Consider the following 18,672-nt stretch of genomic DNA (forward strand, 5'->3'; position numbering starts at 1 on the left):
GAGGCCAATTTTTTAAGCTTTTGCGTGTGAATTTGAAAAATGTTTTTATAAGGATTTTAGAAAATGTCCTCAGGATTTTAGAGACAAATTGTTTTGTTTTTTACCTTAAGAATCCTCTTATTCTTAAAATTCTTCCCATCCTGTCTTAATGCTTGATGCTTTTCGTTTATTTGGGGGCCACACCCAGTGGTACTCAGGGCTTACTTCTGGGGCCTCTGTGGAATAAATGGGTACCAGGGATCCAACTCGGCTCATCTGCATGCGAGACAAGCACCCTTCCTGCTGTACTGTCTTTTCTGTTTTTAATGCCTGATATTTAAAATGTGTCATCTCTTTCTCCTTTTTCTGGAGATTTGTATGATCTTCCCTGGTCATCTTTTTCATAATATGTTATATACATTTTCATACTATTCTTGATATTTTGGGGGTATTTTCAAAGTGGAATCTCATGTTTTTTGCTTCTGAGTAACTATATTTTATATTGTATTATTTCTTTGCTTTCATGTTTTAATTTTGTCTCTTTCTAAACCTTTTATTATTTAAATATTAGAGGAATGGACAGTTCTCTATTTTTCTTTTTTTAAAAAAAACTTTTCTAGGTTTCTTTTTTTTTTTTTTAGTGAATGACCGTGAGGTACAGTTACATACTTACAGACTTTCATGCTTGTGTTTCAGTCATTTTCCACCACCAATGATCCCAGTATTCCTCCCCCCGCCCCCACTTTGTCCCCCCCACCCCCACCCTGCCTCTGTGGTAGGGCATTCCCTTTTGTTCTCTCTTTCCTTTTGGGTGTTGTAGTTTGCAATAGAGGCATAGAGTGGCCATTGTGTTCGATATATAGTCTACACTTGGCACATCCTCTATTTTTCTTAAGAGTGTCTTCTTTGTCCGTTTGTTCTGCTACTCTGGGAAATAAATACTTCACCTTTATCTTTGAATAAGATAAAATTTCTGTTTTTAAACAGAAATAAAATCAAATTTCTGTTGATTTTTTTTTTTAAGTGCTGTACTGTTTTTATTTTTGTCTTTTTGGCCACATCTGGTGATGCTCAAGGGTTACTTACTCATGACTCAAGGATCATACTACATGGGTATAAAAAATACAAATGTGCTCGCTCATGGAAGGGGGTGATGTATGTGTGTTGTTTGAGGGCTCTTGGAGCAGCTCTCTCTCTCTCTCTCTCTCTCTCTCTCTTGGAGGTGTCACAAGAGCGGTGACACCCCCGCTCTTGTTCGGTACTCTTGAGCCTCTGTATATGGACCGAATTTGGATGGCTCCTCCTTTGTGCTCTGCTTCTGTGTGTGCCGCTGTACTCTCTTCTGTCTGTCTCTCTATCTCTGACTCTGTCTCTGTAGTCTCTCCTCTGGTCTCTTCCGATCTCTCTCTGTCTCAGTTGTCTCTCTTCTGGTCTTTTCCGATCTCTCTACTGATCTCTCTTCCGATGTCTCCTGCTTCTCTTTTCAGAGCCCCACTCGCTCTCACTTCTGACTCTGACTCCTTCTGCTCTTAAAGTCTTAGTTTATATAGCAATCACATAGGGTGGTGACACAAAGTTGGGTTGCACATTAACAAATCAACAAAGAGGGGTAAGACCACTCCTCCAGGAGATTAACTCAAGGATAAAATCTCACCTAAGGAGATTACTCCAGATTACTAGGAGATCCGCTTAAGGGCGGGATCCCATCCAGGGTGTGTTGCTTTCTTCTTTCCTCAGCTAGTAATCTGCTTAATTAATTGTAGTAAATCTACTTCTAATATTTTTAGCAATGTCATTCTATATGAGCACAGTAAGAGATATATCAAACTTAAAGTTTGGTTCTTCCTGAGGACATTCACTATGTATTCCAGACCACAGTCTTCAGGCCAGATTAGTTTTCCTAATCCCAGCAGGGTCCTAGTCTCGTCGTTACTTTTGGATCATGACAGCGTTTGTCTATGACCATGCTCTCAACTTATAGTATTGTGGTGCTTTGGCCAGACCCATTTCGATGCCAGGGTAGCTCACAGCTTGTCAGGCGTCCATTTAGTCCCTTGTCGGGACCCTGCTTTTGGGGTTCAAAGAACTAAGGGCAACTGAGTTGAGAAAGCAGATGGCCACGAGTAAATACTGTTGGAGCCAATCAACTCCAAAGTTAAAAAGCATAATATTAACTGTCTTCCTGTGTCCATACAGAAAGGACATTGTTTTAAGGTAAACTAAGTTCCTTGCAGCAAGGCTGAAAGGACAAACCCAATGTTATCGTACACATGGGATTCTAGGGATTGAGCCTGCTTGGCCTTGTGCCAAGCAAGCACCCGATCTGCTGTACCATATCTCCAGCTCTGCAATTTTTAATGTGTATGAGTTCTTGGTTTCTTGAATAATCATTTTATAGCAATTTATTTTTGTTTTAGAAATACAGTGCTTTTTTCAAAAAGATATTAATATATATATTTCTAAGCTTTCATCTCTCTAGATGGTCTGTTTTTCAGTGTGTTGTTTTCTGTTTTTTCATATTAGGTATTTTAATCAGATCTGTTGGTTCTTGTTTGTTTCTTTTTCTTTAAAAAAAAAAAAATTAAAGCCTATACCATAGTAGAACAAACAGTTATTTCAGTAACTGTCAACATTTTCTTTATCATTTTAGGGACTGTTAACTTTAAAGCTGATGAGAAGTGTTGACCATTATTGGAAAGCTTGCTAATTGTATTTTATTCTGTCTCTTAGGGACATCTAGCAGCAGTGTTTCATGTGGGAAATCTTGATGTTAGTATTTTGAGATTCTCCCCCCGCCCAATGGAGCATCCTTCAGTCTCCTTCTAACTAGTTCTATGTATTCTTATTTTATTAAGTGCTCTTTATTACCTGATTTTTCTCAGTGTGAGACCATTTGTTTTTTTTCTTACTGGAAAACATACCAGTTTCATGTTAGTTCAGTAATTACTGCTTATGCACATGGATAAAATTTTGTCACCAGCCTTTTTTCCCCCTCCTATTGCTAAGAATTAAATCCAGATCCTCACACATTTTAAGTTTGTGCTCTGCAAATGAGCCACATTCCCCGTCTACCAACTGCCATTTAAACATCTCTTTTCCAACCTTGCCTCCAAAATTCCTTGTACCTGAGCTTTTTTGAGTCTCCAAAATAAAAATCTAGTTGCTTCTTGCTCTGTTTTTCACTGCTTGCTTTGAATTTTGATTTTTTATTTCTGCTAAGTCATTTTCCAGTTGTATTTTGAGCTTTAAAAATGAATTTGCTTTGTTTTGTTTTGGGGCTGCACCCAGCTGTGCTTGGGGCTGACTCCTGGCTCTGTTTAGGGATCACTCCTGGTAGGCCGTGGGGACTCTTTGGAGCGCCAGGTATCCCACCCAAGTCAGGCACGTGCAGGGCAAGCACCCTACCTGCCTTACAATCAGATTCCACTTTCAGTTTTTCTTATGTTGTCTCTGTACTTTTGGTCTTAGGTCTTTAAAAAAATTCTTTCAGTGGATTCTAGGAAGAGTAGTGATTGCAGTGTGTTACATCTGCCAGCTCTTTGGATGTTAGCATAGTGATTTGTGAGTTATTTGATATAGCTGGGGCATAGAGCATGGAGCTTGTGTCTAGAGGCCTAGTCTGGAAGACAAAAAGAACGTTCTTTGAAGTTTAGATTAAAAAATGTTACTTTTATTTAAAAGAGATAGTCAGAGCACAAGTGGGAGCTCTGGTTCACTGTGGGGTAAAACCAAGTTCAAGTAGTGGGAAGTCTCTTTCTATTTACTAAGAAAGAGAAAATGAGAACCTGAAGTCTAAAGCCATGGAAGGGAGGGAAAATATTTTTCAAATGTTACAGAAAGAATTAAAGATTATTTAGACTGGGAAGGAAGGTATGATTAATAAAAACGAACCAGGAAGTTGCTGTGATATAATTTATTGCTAGATAATCTTCAGGTCATATGAATTTAGGAAATGCTGGAAACTAAACTTTTGGGGGAGCACAGTGAGTTAAAAGACTTTGAGATGCCTTCTGTTTGATATATTCTATAGTTCTTAGAAGTGTCTGGAGTTCAGGAGTTTACATTGGAGATAATAAATTTGAACATAATTAACATGGACATGGAATATGAATAAAAGGAGAGCCAAAACCCAAATCCCAAAGAAAAGCACTTTTTAGAGAATGCAGTGATTTTCTCTCCCACATATACAGTTAGTTGTTCGATATAGTACAGGAAGATCACGTGTATTCTTTGCCAGATTTCCCCATGTGCCTTATGTATTAATAAATTTAATATTACAGTATGATCCCTATCATGTAAACATTCCCTAACAATTTTGTAGTAATGTGAACTTTGCGGTTTCTATTGTATATAATAGTATAAAATTGAACTGAAGAGTGTTCAAATTTACTAAAAGTCTTATCTCTTAAATTGGGTATTCTTTATGGGACTAAATTGCAGAGTGAATCACAACACTGAAAAAGAAAGTTTTAATATTAATTAATTCTTTATTGCCGAGTCTAGCATATTGTGCATAGTGGGATGTGTACTAAGCAAGTAGATTTTAATTTTCTTTATGGTTTTCAGGCCATAGACCTGATTGTTCTGGGGATGGGGAGGACCATATGGTGCCAGGGATCAATCTGGGGCTCCCCCTTGCACAGTGCGTGGAAGTCTTTTTTGAGCTGTCTCATTTTTAAGGAAATTTTAATCTATTTAGTAATCATAAAACCTTGCTTATTTTTCCTAATGCTCTTCCTTTTTGTTTCCTTCAATATGGAGCTGTGAAGACTGATATTTAATTAAATTTAAAGATCTAATAATGTATTAGGTATGATAGCCTTACAATTTTCTTCCTTTGGAAAAATATTTAATAAGATTTTTCAGTTCAATTTTAGTTATAGAGAGAATCATGTTAAAGGATAATCTTTATGGATTTCCACTGAAGTATCTATTGCCCACTGATAAAACATATGTATCTATGTAGTCAAAGGACAAATGCTGTGTGTGTGTGTGTGTGTGTGTGTGTGTGTGTATGTGTATGCGTGTGCGTGTGTATGCATGCATGCATGCATGCGCACGCTCGAGCTTATTCCTGACTGTACTGAAGGATCACTCCGTGGGTCTTGAGGAACCATATAGCATGGTGGGGTCAAACCTGGGTTGACCATGTCCAAGGCAAGCTCCCTACTGCTGTACTCTATCTCCAGTCTCATACACACATGTGTTTTTTGACATTATAATTTCCCACTAACTCTGTTGACATTTTGAATTATTTTCTAAGCAGTTAGGCATTTGATAATTATTAGTTTCCTTTTTGTGTGTGTCAACTCTAGAGATTACTATGAAAATGAACATTTTATCCTTTTTTTCTTATTATTTATATTTGAGTTCTTAGAGAACTTCCATAAGATAGTAATTATGCTAACTAGAATTTTAGATAGAGCCCTTTTTCCTTCATATTTGTCTTCTTGACTCATTAAAAAATTAGCAAAATTTTATTTAAAACATCATGCATACATTTTTAAAAAGATTACAGATAGGTAAAAAAATATTCCTTTTATTCCATTGTCATCATCCTTTTCTTCTTTTCATATTTAAATGGTTTAAATACTCTTTTGTATTTCCTTCTGAGAAATACTTTTATGCATATACCTGTATATGCAAGTAAGTAGATACTGGAAATCCTTTAGCATGTGAAGTTTTTATTGCTAAATCTAACTCATAGTTAATTTTGAGAATGTCTTTATTATATGGCTGATTTTTTTTTTTTTTTTTTTGCTTTTTGTGTCACACCCAGCGATGCACAGTGGTTACTCCTGGCTTTACACTCAGGAATTACTACTGGCAGTGCTCAGGGGACCATATGGGATTCTGGGAATCGAACCTGGGTCGGCCACGTGCAAGGCAAATGCCCTACCTGCTGTGCTATCGCTCCAGCCCCTATGGCTGATTTTTAAATGGTTACTCAGTATTCTAGAATATAGGTGTACTATGATTTATTTTATTGGTGAACATTTAGATGGGTTCATTTAAAACTATTGGGTAAGATAATTTGAAGTATTTGTAGTTAGAGGGATAGTGCAGGGGGATACCTGCATGTTTGCAGCCCCAGTTTGATCCCTTGACCACAGGCATCCCTGGAGGGCTTTGAGCACCACATGCAGCGTTCCTTGTATCACTGAGTTTCTGGGAGGGATCTTAGTCTCCTGAATACTCTTAGGAGAACTCTGCTCAGCTTTCCCCAAAACAAGTTAAAATATTACTACTCTTCAGTGGTCCAAGAGAGGCAGATAACTATTTGTGATGAAAATTTTCTTAAAATGAATAGGCATTTGTGTAGCCTTAGCTTACATAGTTTGCCACCAGTAGGCAGTAGAACAGTACTTTTTTGTTACTTGTTTCCCATTTATAAACAGACATTCATCATGCTTAATGATTAGGTCATCCTTAAAAGAAATCTCATATTTTTTGTAAGTTGTTTTAGGACTTTTGACATGACAGGTGACTTTTTGGTGAGGGGTGGGTCCTTAGAGTGTCTTATGTTAAGTTTTATTTATACTTCCCATAGGGATTAGGAGCAGACAGCAAGAACCTGTACCCTTTCCTGCTCCCAGTTATTCAACTGAGTACAGATGTTTCCCAGCCTCCACATGTTTATCTTCTGGAAGATGGTTTAGAATTATGGTAAGAGGAACAATTTAATACCATGGATCTTATCCACCCACCTCCCTGGCCTTCCCCTACTTACATTCCAATAAATCAGAAGATGTGCAACAAAGGCTTGAAATTTCAGCCTTTATAAAAAGGAGCATAAAATTTGCTTCCCTGAACTGAGTAATATCTTTTCTGGATAGCTCTAACTCAGTGTTGGAAATTTCATGAAGACTTATGAACCGTCAGTGTTAAAAGGAAAATATAAACTTTAACTTAGTGGCATTTTATCTTCAGGAATTTGAAATATTAAATGGGAATCTTGATAACTTTCAAAACTAAAAATTGATTTAAAGCTTTCAGTACTTAAATTAGATGTTTTGAAAGACATTGCATTTTTAACTTCTTAGCACATACTAAGTACTGAGATTAAAATACCTCAGCAACAAATACTTGATTTAATATTTTACTCAGTAATACGTAGTGTTAAGAGGGAAAAAAGAAATCAGTGTTTCTGTGGCAGCTGAATACACATGAACATTAGAAAATCCCTTTGCTCCATTGAGCTTATTACATTTAGCAACAGTTTTTTTATGGTGCTTACTAATTTTTATTTAAGATGTGGTTTACGATGAAGGAAAGGCTTGAAAGCCCACTGTATAAATGATCAGAATTCAAATATAGGAACCAGTCATAGAAAAAGTAATGTTTGTCTCCTCTTTCACTCCTCCCTTTCGCATCTTTTTCCCCTCCCCTCCATCATTCTTCACTTCTTTCTCCTTCCCCTTTCTTGGTTCCAGGCCCCTCTTCCTTCCTTTTTCTTTTTTCCTCCCTCTCTGTTTTGCTTAGGTGTCTAGGAATGATATGTTTTTTGATTCTTAGAAATTGTCTTTGGTGAAAATTACACCTATAGGCCCTCATTCCTGGCTCTATGCTCAAGGATCACTCAGAGAGCCCCATGGGATGCCAGGGATTGAACCCAGGTTGGCTACGTATGAGGCAAACATGCTAACCACAGTAGTATCTCTTCATCTCTGGATATTCTGTCTTTATCAGTAATACATTGCAGTTTCCCAGGCTGTGAATGTTTCTGACCTCTTGAGTCATCTTTTAATATAGAGTTAATTTTTAATTTTAGTGTTCCTATATTTAACTTTCTTTAGACTGAAGCCATAAAAATGTTCTCATGTTATCTTAAAAGATTTTTCAAGTCCTAGAACTTTATCTGTATTTAGCATGTGGTAGAGGGTCTGTGTCACACCACCAAAGTTCTCTCTTTAATCATCGTGGTGTAACATCTCTAGCCTGAGATGTTACTAATACTTTTGTCTGTTTCTAATACTTTCTACTTTTATGGTATTAATTACAGTGGTTTTCTAGTTAATTGTATTATAAAACAAGTATCCTCACACTTTTAATGTTTTTAAACTTTAAACATTGTATTTTACAGAGTTTTTTATTATACAGTAATTTCAGGCATTCAGTGTTCGACACCAATCCCACCAACGGTGTGACTTTCCCTCCTCTACTGTACCCACTTTCTAACCTGTCTCCCAATCCTGCCCCCATGGCAGGCATAAAGTAATTTATTGTATGTTGCTTGTTACAATGAATGGCAAGTAGAATTACCCAAAAAATAGTTCAGTAAGTTTGTGAAAAATTATTTTTTTCCTCGTTTATTAATGGACTATTAAAGCCATTTTCTGATGATTTGCTGGGCTGTTTGTTGATAGTTGAGCCTCCTGTATTACTATTTTTGCTTATTGAGCTATGTTGGCTGTCTGCTACTTTCCCTTGTAATTTGCTGTTTTCCTACTGGGTTATCAGTATTGTGCAATTTAGAAGTGCCGAGCACAGCTGACTCCAGGAGCTTCAGGATCTGTATAACTGGGAGTTTCGTTGTATCTCTTCAGAGATTAGTTGTGAAGCAGTGAGGTTTTGCCATGTGTCTGGCACCAGTTGTGGAGTGTGAACATGGCTGCTGGAGCTTGGGCAGGTGGGGATTCGGCTCTTAGTGTTCTCGAAGGCGCCCAATTTGTGTACCTGTGAAGTACACAAACACATCTCTTCTGAGATTAGTTGTGAAGCTGTGAAGTTGGGCTGCATAAATGTGGCAGCAGCTGTAACCTTTTTATTCTTGTTTTGTTTTGTTTTATTGAGAAATTCCTTCTCTGTTCTTTTCATTTGCTCTCCAAAATGAGTTTCATTTGTTTACAAGGGAAAAATCTTATGGATTTGGAGTTATTTTTGGTTTTCTGTAAAGATATAATGAGAATGTCTTTATGTTGCTAGATATTTGTATGACTAATAGCAGCATTCAGTTAGATATTGATGAATATTGGTGTATAGACATTAAATTAATCTTTTTAATAGCTGGCCTTTGAGCAACATGGATTTGAGCTGCATTGTTCCATTGTACGTGAATTTTTGATAAATAGGTAATGAAAACTTCAGTTATACTTCATAACAATCATGCAATATATATTTTTGTTTCCATCTCATTTTAAGAGTATTTTCTTTTCACTCGCTGAATTAATTGTAAGAATATAACATTGGAAACACAAGCCTGTGGTGATGCACTAGTTACGGTAATTCTTGCTGTAAACATTAATAGTTAAGTTTTGAGGGAGTCAAAAGTTAGACATTAATTTTTCTGCTGCACATGAATATTGGTTCTTCTAACCCCTCATTGTTCAAGACTCAACCTGACTTTGATATCTTCAGCAACCTTGTGGAGCTTTCTGAGTAAATTTGTTTAACTTGGGAAATCTTTATCTCTCATTTTCCTTCGCAGTCTTACCTTTTGTGAATATAGACTAACTTTTCTTCTCCTTCTTTTCAGATTTGTATTGCCTTAGTTGTCTCATCATGTGAGAAACTCTAATTGATGAGTAAATGTAAAGATAGACCGGGTAATAGATGTTCTTTGATGTTGGTTTCTCCAGAGAAAGGTTTTAACATATCATTTGGGATGCTAATTATATATTTGATTGATGTAAAAAATATATATGTCATTTGCTAGATACCAGTCTTTTTTCTCTTGATTTCTGGGCCACAGCTAGCAGAGCTCAGGGATCACTCCCTGGAGTACTGAGGGACCACATGTGCTGGGGATTCATTCTGGGTGGGCTGATGCAAGGCAGTGCCTTAGCCTTTTTACTATCTCTCTGGCCCCAGGGAAGTTTAATTTTATGTATAATTAGATAAGAGTTTTGATAATGAATATTACAGTTTGAGAAATTCCTCTTTCTTGTAGCGATTGTGAATCTTGTTTCCATCTTTTTTTTTTGCATTTTTTTGTTTTTAATTTATTCTATTGAATTACCATGTGGAAAGTTACAAAGTTCTCAGGCTTACGTCTCAGTTATACAATGCTCAAACACCCGTCCTTTCACCAGTGCCCATATTCCCCACCAAAAAGAAAAAAAAAACAGTATACATCCCACGCCCCGCCCCCCAACCACCCCCCTGCATAACTGAAAAATATCACTTTCTTTTCTCTTTACCTTGATTACATTCCATATTTCAACACAATACTCACTATTGTTGGAGTTTCAATACAGAATTCACTATTCTTGTTGGAATTTATCCCCCAAGAATATGGCCCTATAGACAGGGAAATATTTGATAATTAGTTTTCCACTGATGAGAATGAAGAGATATAAAGTCGCGCGGCCGCTACCGCAGCCGCGCGGTTTTAGGATTTCTGTATTTTAGTAATTAAGTCCAGGGAGATTTAAGTTGGAAATTGAATCATTTCCCTTCCTGGGGCAACATGGAGCAAAAACTTAGTTCACAGTCTAGAGACATGGCTGCAAGCACTCGCTGGAACCCCAAGTCATATAGCTGGCTCTAGATCCTGCTCGTCCAGCAGCAAAGCGGCTGTGCAAAGGCATGGCCACCCAGGTTGAATCTTGGCGGAGCTTGAGCCGGCACCAGCCCCGGCCTGAAACTGCCCAGACGTCCCGCTGCTTCAAGTTCAAAGCACTTTTTTTTTTTCCCGCGCCACCAAGTTCATACCTGCTTAATAGTCCCATAAAATGGTGGCCATCACACCTCTTCCTCCCGGAGGGAAGAGAGACCAATAAAGAAGGATATTTCCTCCGTTAGCCGGCGTGGGGCAAAAGCTTAGTTCACAGTCTGGAAACATGGCTGCAAGCCTTGTTTCCATCTTTTACTTCTTAGGGATGTGTCAGGAAAGTTTACCAGGGGAATACTTCTGTGATAAACTATACCCAATTTATATTCTATTTCTATCTTATAATTATCTTTTTTTTAAATAATTTTGGTTGTTTCAGCTGTGTGTGGTAGTTGTGGAGTTATTCTTGGCTTTGTGATTGCAATACTTGGGGAACCATATATTACTGGGGATCAAATCTAGACCTCCAATATGCAAAACACATGCTTAGCCATTGAGTTATCTCTTTGACCCTGTTTTGGATTTCCAGTACTCTGAGATTGGCTTGCAATTGGCATTTGTTTATATTTATTTTTTTTGTCTATAGTTTTAATGGGCATGGAAAGTGACTTAATCATCTGGTTTTTATTCTTAGGTTAGTAACTTTGGAAAACAGCTCATGTATTACACCAGAATTGCTTCGTTTATTTCAGAATATGTCACCACTTCTTGGTATGTATAATACATAACATTTTTGAATGTAACCATAGTTGGCAGTATTTGCTAACTAAATTTTGCCTCCTATTTTTGTTGAAGTCACTGATAGTCAACCCAAAACTTGAATAAACTTTAATAATTTGTAGGGTTTTTTGGTTTGTTTTTGTTGGGGGGGGCGGCACACAGAGCAGTGCTCAGGGATTATTCCTGGGTGTGTTCAGGATCACACTTAGGGTGCTCAAGGAACTATATGAAATGCCAGGGATCGAACTGGGGTCAACCCTGTGTGAGGCAAGTGCCTTTCTGGCTATTGTGTCTTGCCCCTGTAGCTTTTTCTATTTAGAATCTTTAAAACCTTTTTAGAACCATTCTGCTTTTAAAATATTATTAACAATACTAAAGTATTAACAACAAACATAAATATTGCTTTGGGGAAATGACTGAGCTTTCAATTTATCTGGTAGAACTTTTGTGTTGCATATTAGGTCCAAAAGTTCTAGAACCAAACAAAAAGAGAAAAGTTGTTTTTTTTTAAAAGTATTTAAAGGATTATGGAAGACTTCTGGATACCATGGTTTTTTTCAGATTTTTTTCCCCTTTTTTGCGGGGAATGTGTGATTTGGGGCCACACCTGGCAGTGCTCAGGGTTAATCCGGCTCTGTGCTCAGGTATCACTCCTAGCAGTGCTCCAGCAACCATAAGAGATTACGGGGCTCAAACCCGGATCAACCCCACGCAGGGCAAGCGCCTGCTGTAGTATCTCTCAGGCCCCTGTTTAGTTTCTTTTTTGAAGTGATACTGTGCAGTCAGTTCCTCACAGGTGTGCTGTGGATTTATTTTTATTAGCTAAGGAACTAACAAATTGGGACTATTATGTACTAGGAAATCATTTATTATTTGTTTATTATTTGTTGAAACACCTGTCTGAGTAGTGAGATCATGGAGCCAAATATTTTTAGAGCAACACTGACAGAAAACCAGTATACCAGGGATCAAACCCAGGCCTCCCATATGCTCAGCCTGTGCTCCATCCCTTTGGACCATCTGACTGATTCATAATTACATTTTTTTTTCATAATTACGTTTTAAGGAGATTTTTGTTAGGGTTTAAACATAGGGAACACATTTTGTTAGGTAGCCCAGAGATAGATACTTACTTAACAGTATAATTTTTTGAAGTGTAATTGGAACATTCTCCATATGTAATGCACTTATCTAGTGCAGAATAGCAGTCATTTAGTAAATGATCATAAAGGAAAACCCAATTAAGATAGATATTAAAATAAGATGGTAAAATAGTTCAATTATCGCTTTTCATGCTACATTGGAACTTTAGTTTCAAAAAGACTGAGTCAGATGATTATGCAGTTTTTTTCTGAATGGACAAAAGGAATGTAGTATTTTCTAAATTGTTTAAACTAGTGGGAGGTGTGTGGGAAAGTATTAAGTAGCAGGCAATGTCAGGTTTTAGTTGGTTCACTTACTAATAGTATAAAGAAGTAGTTTTGAACTGCCACTTAGTTGATAAAGTGCTGTCTTCAGGTATAAAAAGGTTGAAAGGCACTAGTCTAAATAGCTCTCAGAAAATGAAGTGAAATTCATCAGTTATACAGTTGGGGTGGGGGGTGGGGGGTATACCGGGGATTTTGGTGGTGGAATATGGGCACTGGTAAAGGGATGGTGTTTGAATACGGTATAACTAAGACATAAACCTGAGAACTCTCTAACTTTTTCCACATGGTGATAAAATAAAAAAAAAATAAAAAATTAAAAAAAAGAATAGCTCTCAGGAAAAAAAAAGGAAGCAAGGAGGTATGTAATTTTGCTTTAATTTATTTTAATTTCTTTTTATTTTGGGGTCACTCTTGGTAATGCACAGAGGTTACTCCTGGCTCTGCACTCAGGAGTTACTCCTGGCAGTGCTGGGGGACCATATGGGATGCTGGGAATCAAACCCCGGTTGGCTGTGTGCAAGGCAAATGCCCTACCCACTGTGCTATCACTCCAGTCCTGTAATTTTTTTTTTTTTTTGCTTTTTTTTGGGTCACACCCAGCAATGCTCAGGGGTTATTCCTGGCTTTGCACTCAGGAATTACTCCTGGCGGTGCTTGGGGGACCATATGGGACGCCGAGGATCGAACCCGGGTCGGCCGCGTGCAAGGCAAACGCCCTACCTGCTGTGCTATCGCTCAGGCCCCCAGTCCGTAATTTTGCTTTAAATAAAGATAGGATATTTAAGCTAATTTGAAGTATACCAAAATATTTAAAATGCTTATTTTGACAGAACTTGCTTCAGAAAATCTAAGAACTTGCTTAAAGATCATCAATGGTTATATCTTTTTATCGTCAACAGAATTTTTACAGGTATGGTTTTTTTTTGTATGTTATAAAATGTATATTTATTATCTTGCTTGTTTCTGATTTCAAATCAAACCTCAAAATTCAGAAGGTTAATTTCTTTAAGGGTGAAAATCTTGGGAAACATTGTTCATTGCAAGGCAGATATAGTATAGGTCTATGAATTAAGTTGTATGATGTAGAAAATATGTTGTAAACAAATTTATCTATGTAAATTTAGCATAGTTAAATTTTATTTTCTAAAACTTTTGTTTTCTTAACACACACACTCTGTCTCTTTTTCTTTCTTTTCTTTTTCTTTCTCTCTTTCTTTCTTTCTTTCTTTCTTTCTTTCTTTCTTTCTTTCTTTCTTTCTTTCTTTCTTTCTTTCTTTCTGTTTTTTTGTGTTTTTTTGGGGGGCCACTTCTAATGCTCAGGGCTGCCTTCTGGCTCTTCACTCAGGAATTACTCCTGATGATGCTTGGGAGAACAAATGTGATGCCGGGATAGAACCCACTTGGCCGCATGTAAGGCAAGCAAGCGCCTTACCCGTTGTACTATGCATCCCATTCTAATAATTTCTATAGAAATCTTTAACTAGATTCTTAGTATAATTTTCAAGTAGATTGTGAATTCCAGATGTGATTTTGTCTTCTTTTGATACTGCTGATATAGTAATATACATATTTTGACTCATTAAATTTCAGACATACGCACTAGGTCTGTGCCAATCCTTTTGTGAACTTCTAAAGGAAATCACTACAGAAGGTCAAGTTCAAGTTCTTAAGGTAATATTACCTTTTTTTGTAATAAAATATTTTATTTAGAGAAATACAAGGGGTCAGAGGAGGGAAGGAGGGAGGGAGGGATAGAGTGAGAGAAGAAAGAGAGAGATCGTGGCTTCTCCAGAGAGAAGCCAAGATATTGTTAATGTTAAATGAACATTGAATTTTATTAATTTTGTCTAGATTTTGTGAAATTAGACCTTCATTTCTATTTGGGTGATTGTTAAAATAGGGGTGATTAATTGTTGACTAATTCTAGAGTACCACTGTTATCACTGTTATCCCGTTGTTCATCGATTTACTCTAGCGGGTTCCAGTAATGTCTCAATTCGTCCCAACCCTGAGATTTTAGCAGTCTCTCCTTACTCATCTTTCCCAACGATCGGAGGCTCTTTATAGGGTTAGGGAAATGAGACCTATTATTGTCACTGTGTTTGTCATATTGAATATGCCATGGGGAGCTTGCCAGACTCTTCTGTGAATTCTAGACTGTAGTCGGTGGTGCCCAAAGAACCATGTGGTGCTGGGAATCACTGGTGAGGCCATACGTGGGGCCATATGCCTCAATGCCCTGTAATATCTTTCTAGCCCTCCTAATAACTTCATTTGCATTATACAAAGATCTCTCCAAATAAAGGTGTATTCCTAGGTAGCAGTGATGAAGACCTCAATATATTTTCCTGACATGTACTTCAACCCCTTAACAAGGACTTATTGTTAAAAAGTAAAATGATGGACAAGAGAGACAGGAAAGTGGGTAGAGTGCTTGCCTTGCCTGTGGCCAACCTGGGTGCAATTCGTGGTACCCCTATATGGTCCCCCAAGCCCACCAGGAGTGATCCCTGAGCACAAAGCCAGGAGTAAGCCCTGAGCACAACACCCCCTCACTTGCACCCCCCCCCAAAAAAAAAGTAATTTCTGAGTGCATGAGCCAGAAGTAACCCCTGTGCATTGCCGGGTGTGACCCCCCCAAAAAAATTTCACTTAGTAAAGAGATAGGAGTTTGTTTTCTGAATAGACAAAATTCACTTGGTAAAGAGATAGGAGTTTGTTTTCTGAATAGACAAAATTCACTTGGTAAAGAGATAGGAGTTTGTTTTCTGAGTAGACAAGAAGAATGGAAGCTGAAAGCTATTCATAGCACTGTAGCACTGTTGTCCAGTTGTTCATTGATTTGCTCGAGCGGGCACCAGTAATGTCTCCATTGTTAGACTTGTTACTGCTTTTGGCATATCGAGTATGCCACGGGTTGCTTGCCAGGCTCTGCCGTGCACGTGGGATACTTGCGGTAGGTTGCCAGGCTTTCTGAGAGGGACAGAAAAATTGAATCCAGGTTGGCCGTTTGCAAGGCAAACGCCCTACCTGCTGAGCTATCGCTCCAGCTCCTGCGCTGTTAGGAAAAGAGTAGGGTACTGGCATCTGACCTTGGTGGTGTCAGTCCGAAAGGAAGCAGGATTGCCAGAGTTGCCTGACTTCTGTCACTGAGAGAGAGCAAGGCACATTGCTGGGTGACAACTGCAGGCCTCCCTCCTTCCCTTCCCTGCGTTGACATTGTCGTGATCAGGGTTATATCCATACTTGATTGTGGTACTTGCACACTTCGTTGTGTTGCTCCCCAGTGGTTACACACTAGATAGTGGTAGTTGCATATTCAGCCTAACTGCTATTCTTTTTTAAATCTTATTTTAGGAACTGTTTTACAATACTGCTGTCGTAGTGTTTCTTTCATAAGATCATTCCAACACCAAGCCTTCTACCAAAGTGTCTGCATCCCTCTCACTGCCCCAGTATCTCTTGCACCCTCCACATAAGCTTCCTACTAAAGACCAGTTTTCAGTTCCTGTTGCCGTTAGGCATTTCTTATTCCCCTGCTATTTTCCTTTGTATCTGGTGTCTAAGATAATTCTGTCTCCCCTCTTCTGACAAGTTTCACTTAGCATGGTACTCTCCAAATCCATCTGTGTAGCAACAAATTGCATGATTTTATCTTTTCTTGTTGTTGAATGGTATTCCATTGTGTATATGTACCATAGCTTCTTTATCCAGTCATCTCTTCTGGGACACTGGTTATTTCTAGCTTTGGGCTATTGTAAAGAGTGCTACAGTGAACTTTTGGAGCACATGTCTTTTCTAAATAATATTTTGGGGTCCTTGGGGAATATGTCAAGAATTGGACTTGCTGAGTTTTGAAAGTTCAATTCCTAAGATTTTGAGAAGTTTCTATATTGTGTTCCCAGAAGGCTGGAACAGTTGCATTCCCACCGGCAGTGAATGAAGGTCTCTTTTTTGCCCCCTCCCCCCATGCCGACAGTGGTTGTTTTATTCTTTGTGATGAGTGCCCACTTCACTGGTGTGAGGTAATATCATTGTAGTTTTGATTTGCGTTTCCCAGATGATAAGTGATGGAGAACATTTATTTTTGCAGATATCTTTTGTCCATTTGTATGTCTTTTTTGAGGAAGTTTCATTTCATCTTTTCTCCTCGTTCTTTGATGGGGTTGTTTGTTTGTTTTTGTTGAGTTCTACCTTTGCTTTTTATATCTTGGAGATAACCTTTTGTCAGATGAATGATGGGCAAATATTCTCTTCAGTCTATGGGGGTGTCCTTTTATTCTGACTCTTCTCTTTTGTGATGCAGAAGCTTTTGAGACATAGTCTTTTTTAGCTGTGGATCCTTGAAGATGTCTCTAGTTTCAATGTCATAAAGTGGTACTACGTAAGTTTTTCCTCAGTGTAATTTATGGGTTCAGGTCTAATGTTGAGGTCTTTAATCCATTTTGATTTGACTTTTGTGATGGTGCCTTTCTTGTGCTCACATAGTCTCATAAGAATTACCCTCCTGGCCATAATGCACATACACTTTTTTCCTTTCTCTTTTTCCAGTTGTAGTTCTCAGCGAAGGTCTGCTTTTACAAAGTGTTTAGAAGAATTCCCCTTTTTTCATCATTTTGAAAGAGATTGATCAAGGTAATAGGACATCTTTGGAGGTTTTGTAGAACTTACTGATGAAACCATCTGACCTTGTGGTTTGGTTTTTGTTTGTTTTGAGTGGGTAGGAGTATATCCGTCTGTGCTCAGGGGTTACTCCCGGCTCTGGACTCAGAAATTACCCCTGGCGTTGCTCAGGGCACCATTGAACACAGGTTGGCCACTTGCAGGGCAAGTGCACAACTTGCTGTACTATCTCTCTGGTCCCTGATGACTATTGATTACTGTTTCAACTTTTTTACTTTTTTTGGAGGGAGCGAACCTCTCAAGTAATAGGGACAAGGGGTCTGCTGATATTTAGCCCAGTCTTAAGGGTCTGACTGTTCAGGTCTGACCCTGAGATGCAGTGCTGTGCAGGCCTGGTGGTACTGGGGCTCACTATAGCCACAGTTTTGACACGGTTTGTGCAATTCCAGAATTGAACTTGGAATCTACTACATACATGCCTGGCATCTGCCTAAACTTTCTGCATAGCCCAGTTTAGTTTCTTAGCTCGTCGTTAGTCTGTTCAGTTTTTGTTTCATTCTAATTGAATCTTGAGAGGCTGACCATCAGGAAATGCATAATTTTTATGTTAAAGATTGCACAGAGTATCCACTAAAAATGACACCCAGAACATACAAACAACAGTCGTCTGTGCATTCGGAATGCTGTTCTCTGCTGGACCGACACCTTGCTTTGCACACACAGTTAACTACTTGAACTTGCTGGCTTTGCGCACACAGTTCAGATACACCTTTTGGTATAATATGAGCTTATTACATAAGCAGTTACACTACATGATTTTTAATACTCTGTAACCTTGTGTTATTTGAAATCCTCTATTATAATCAATACATTCCAAATGAAAAAGAAGAGGTTGTTTCTCATTTTTGCAAGCCGGAGAAAACCTTTGAGTTCAAAGTGTTTTTTTCCTGTTCTTCTACAATATTATCAGTAGAGTCGATATAAAAAGACAGCTTGTTTGAGTCATAGGGAATGGCCACTATGAAATTCATTTAAAATGTGAGATTTTTAAAAGAAGATTACTTTGTCTTGTTTTTAATTATTCCCTTGAAAAAATAGTTAGAAGCACTGTGGTTTGGCCATAAAACTGTAGACTGAAGTTCAGCTGCCAGAATCAGGTATTGTCTTCTGCTACTTCACAGCTGTGTGACGTGAGCAGGTAACTCTGCTCCTTGCTTTCCATCTGTAAAATGGGATTAAAACCGTCTCTTTTTCTTAGTATTATGACGAAGATTACATAAATGTGTATATATAATGCACTTAAAACAATGACAAGCATGTAATCAGCTAACATAAGTAGCGACAGTAATTTTTATCTCATTATGTAAT

General features: G+C 38.0%; 1 protein-coding gene across 3 annotated transcripts in view; it reads left to right on the top strand.

Moving 5' to 3' along the window:
* IPO11 (importin 11) overlaps positions 1–18,672 on the top strand; it is a 158,666-nt gene that overhangs the window by 70,449 nt on the left and 69,545 nt on the right. For all 3 annotated transcript variants that reach the window (XR_008627366.1, XR_008627367.1, XM_004608471.2), the window contains exons 21-24: positions 6,530–6,645; positions 11,166–11,242; positions 13,512–13,591; positions 14,272–14,352. Coding sequence is in view for 1 of the 3 variants with exons in the window: in XM_004608471.2 (XP_004608528.1) it covers positions 6,530–6,645; positions 11,166–11,242; positions 13,512–13,591; positions 14,272–14,352 (354 nt within the window). In the remaining 2 variants the exon portion in view is untranslated. The remainder of the gene's footprint in view (positions 1–6,529; positions 6,646–11,165; positions 11,243–13,511; positions 13,592–14,271; positions 14,353–18,672) is intronic.

This window comes from Sorex araneus, chromosome 1 (assembly GCF_027595985.1).
Source record: "Sorex araneus isolate mSorAra2 chromosome 1, mSorAra2.pri, whole genome shotgun sequence".
In the NCBI taxonomy this organism is placed as follows: Eukaryota; Metazoa; Chordata; class Mammalia; order Eulipotyphla; family Soricidae; genus Sorex; species Sorex araneus.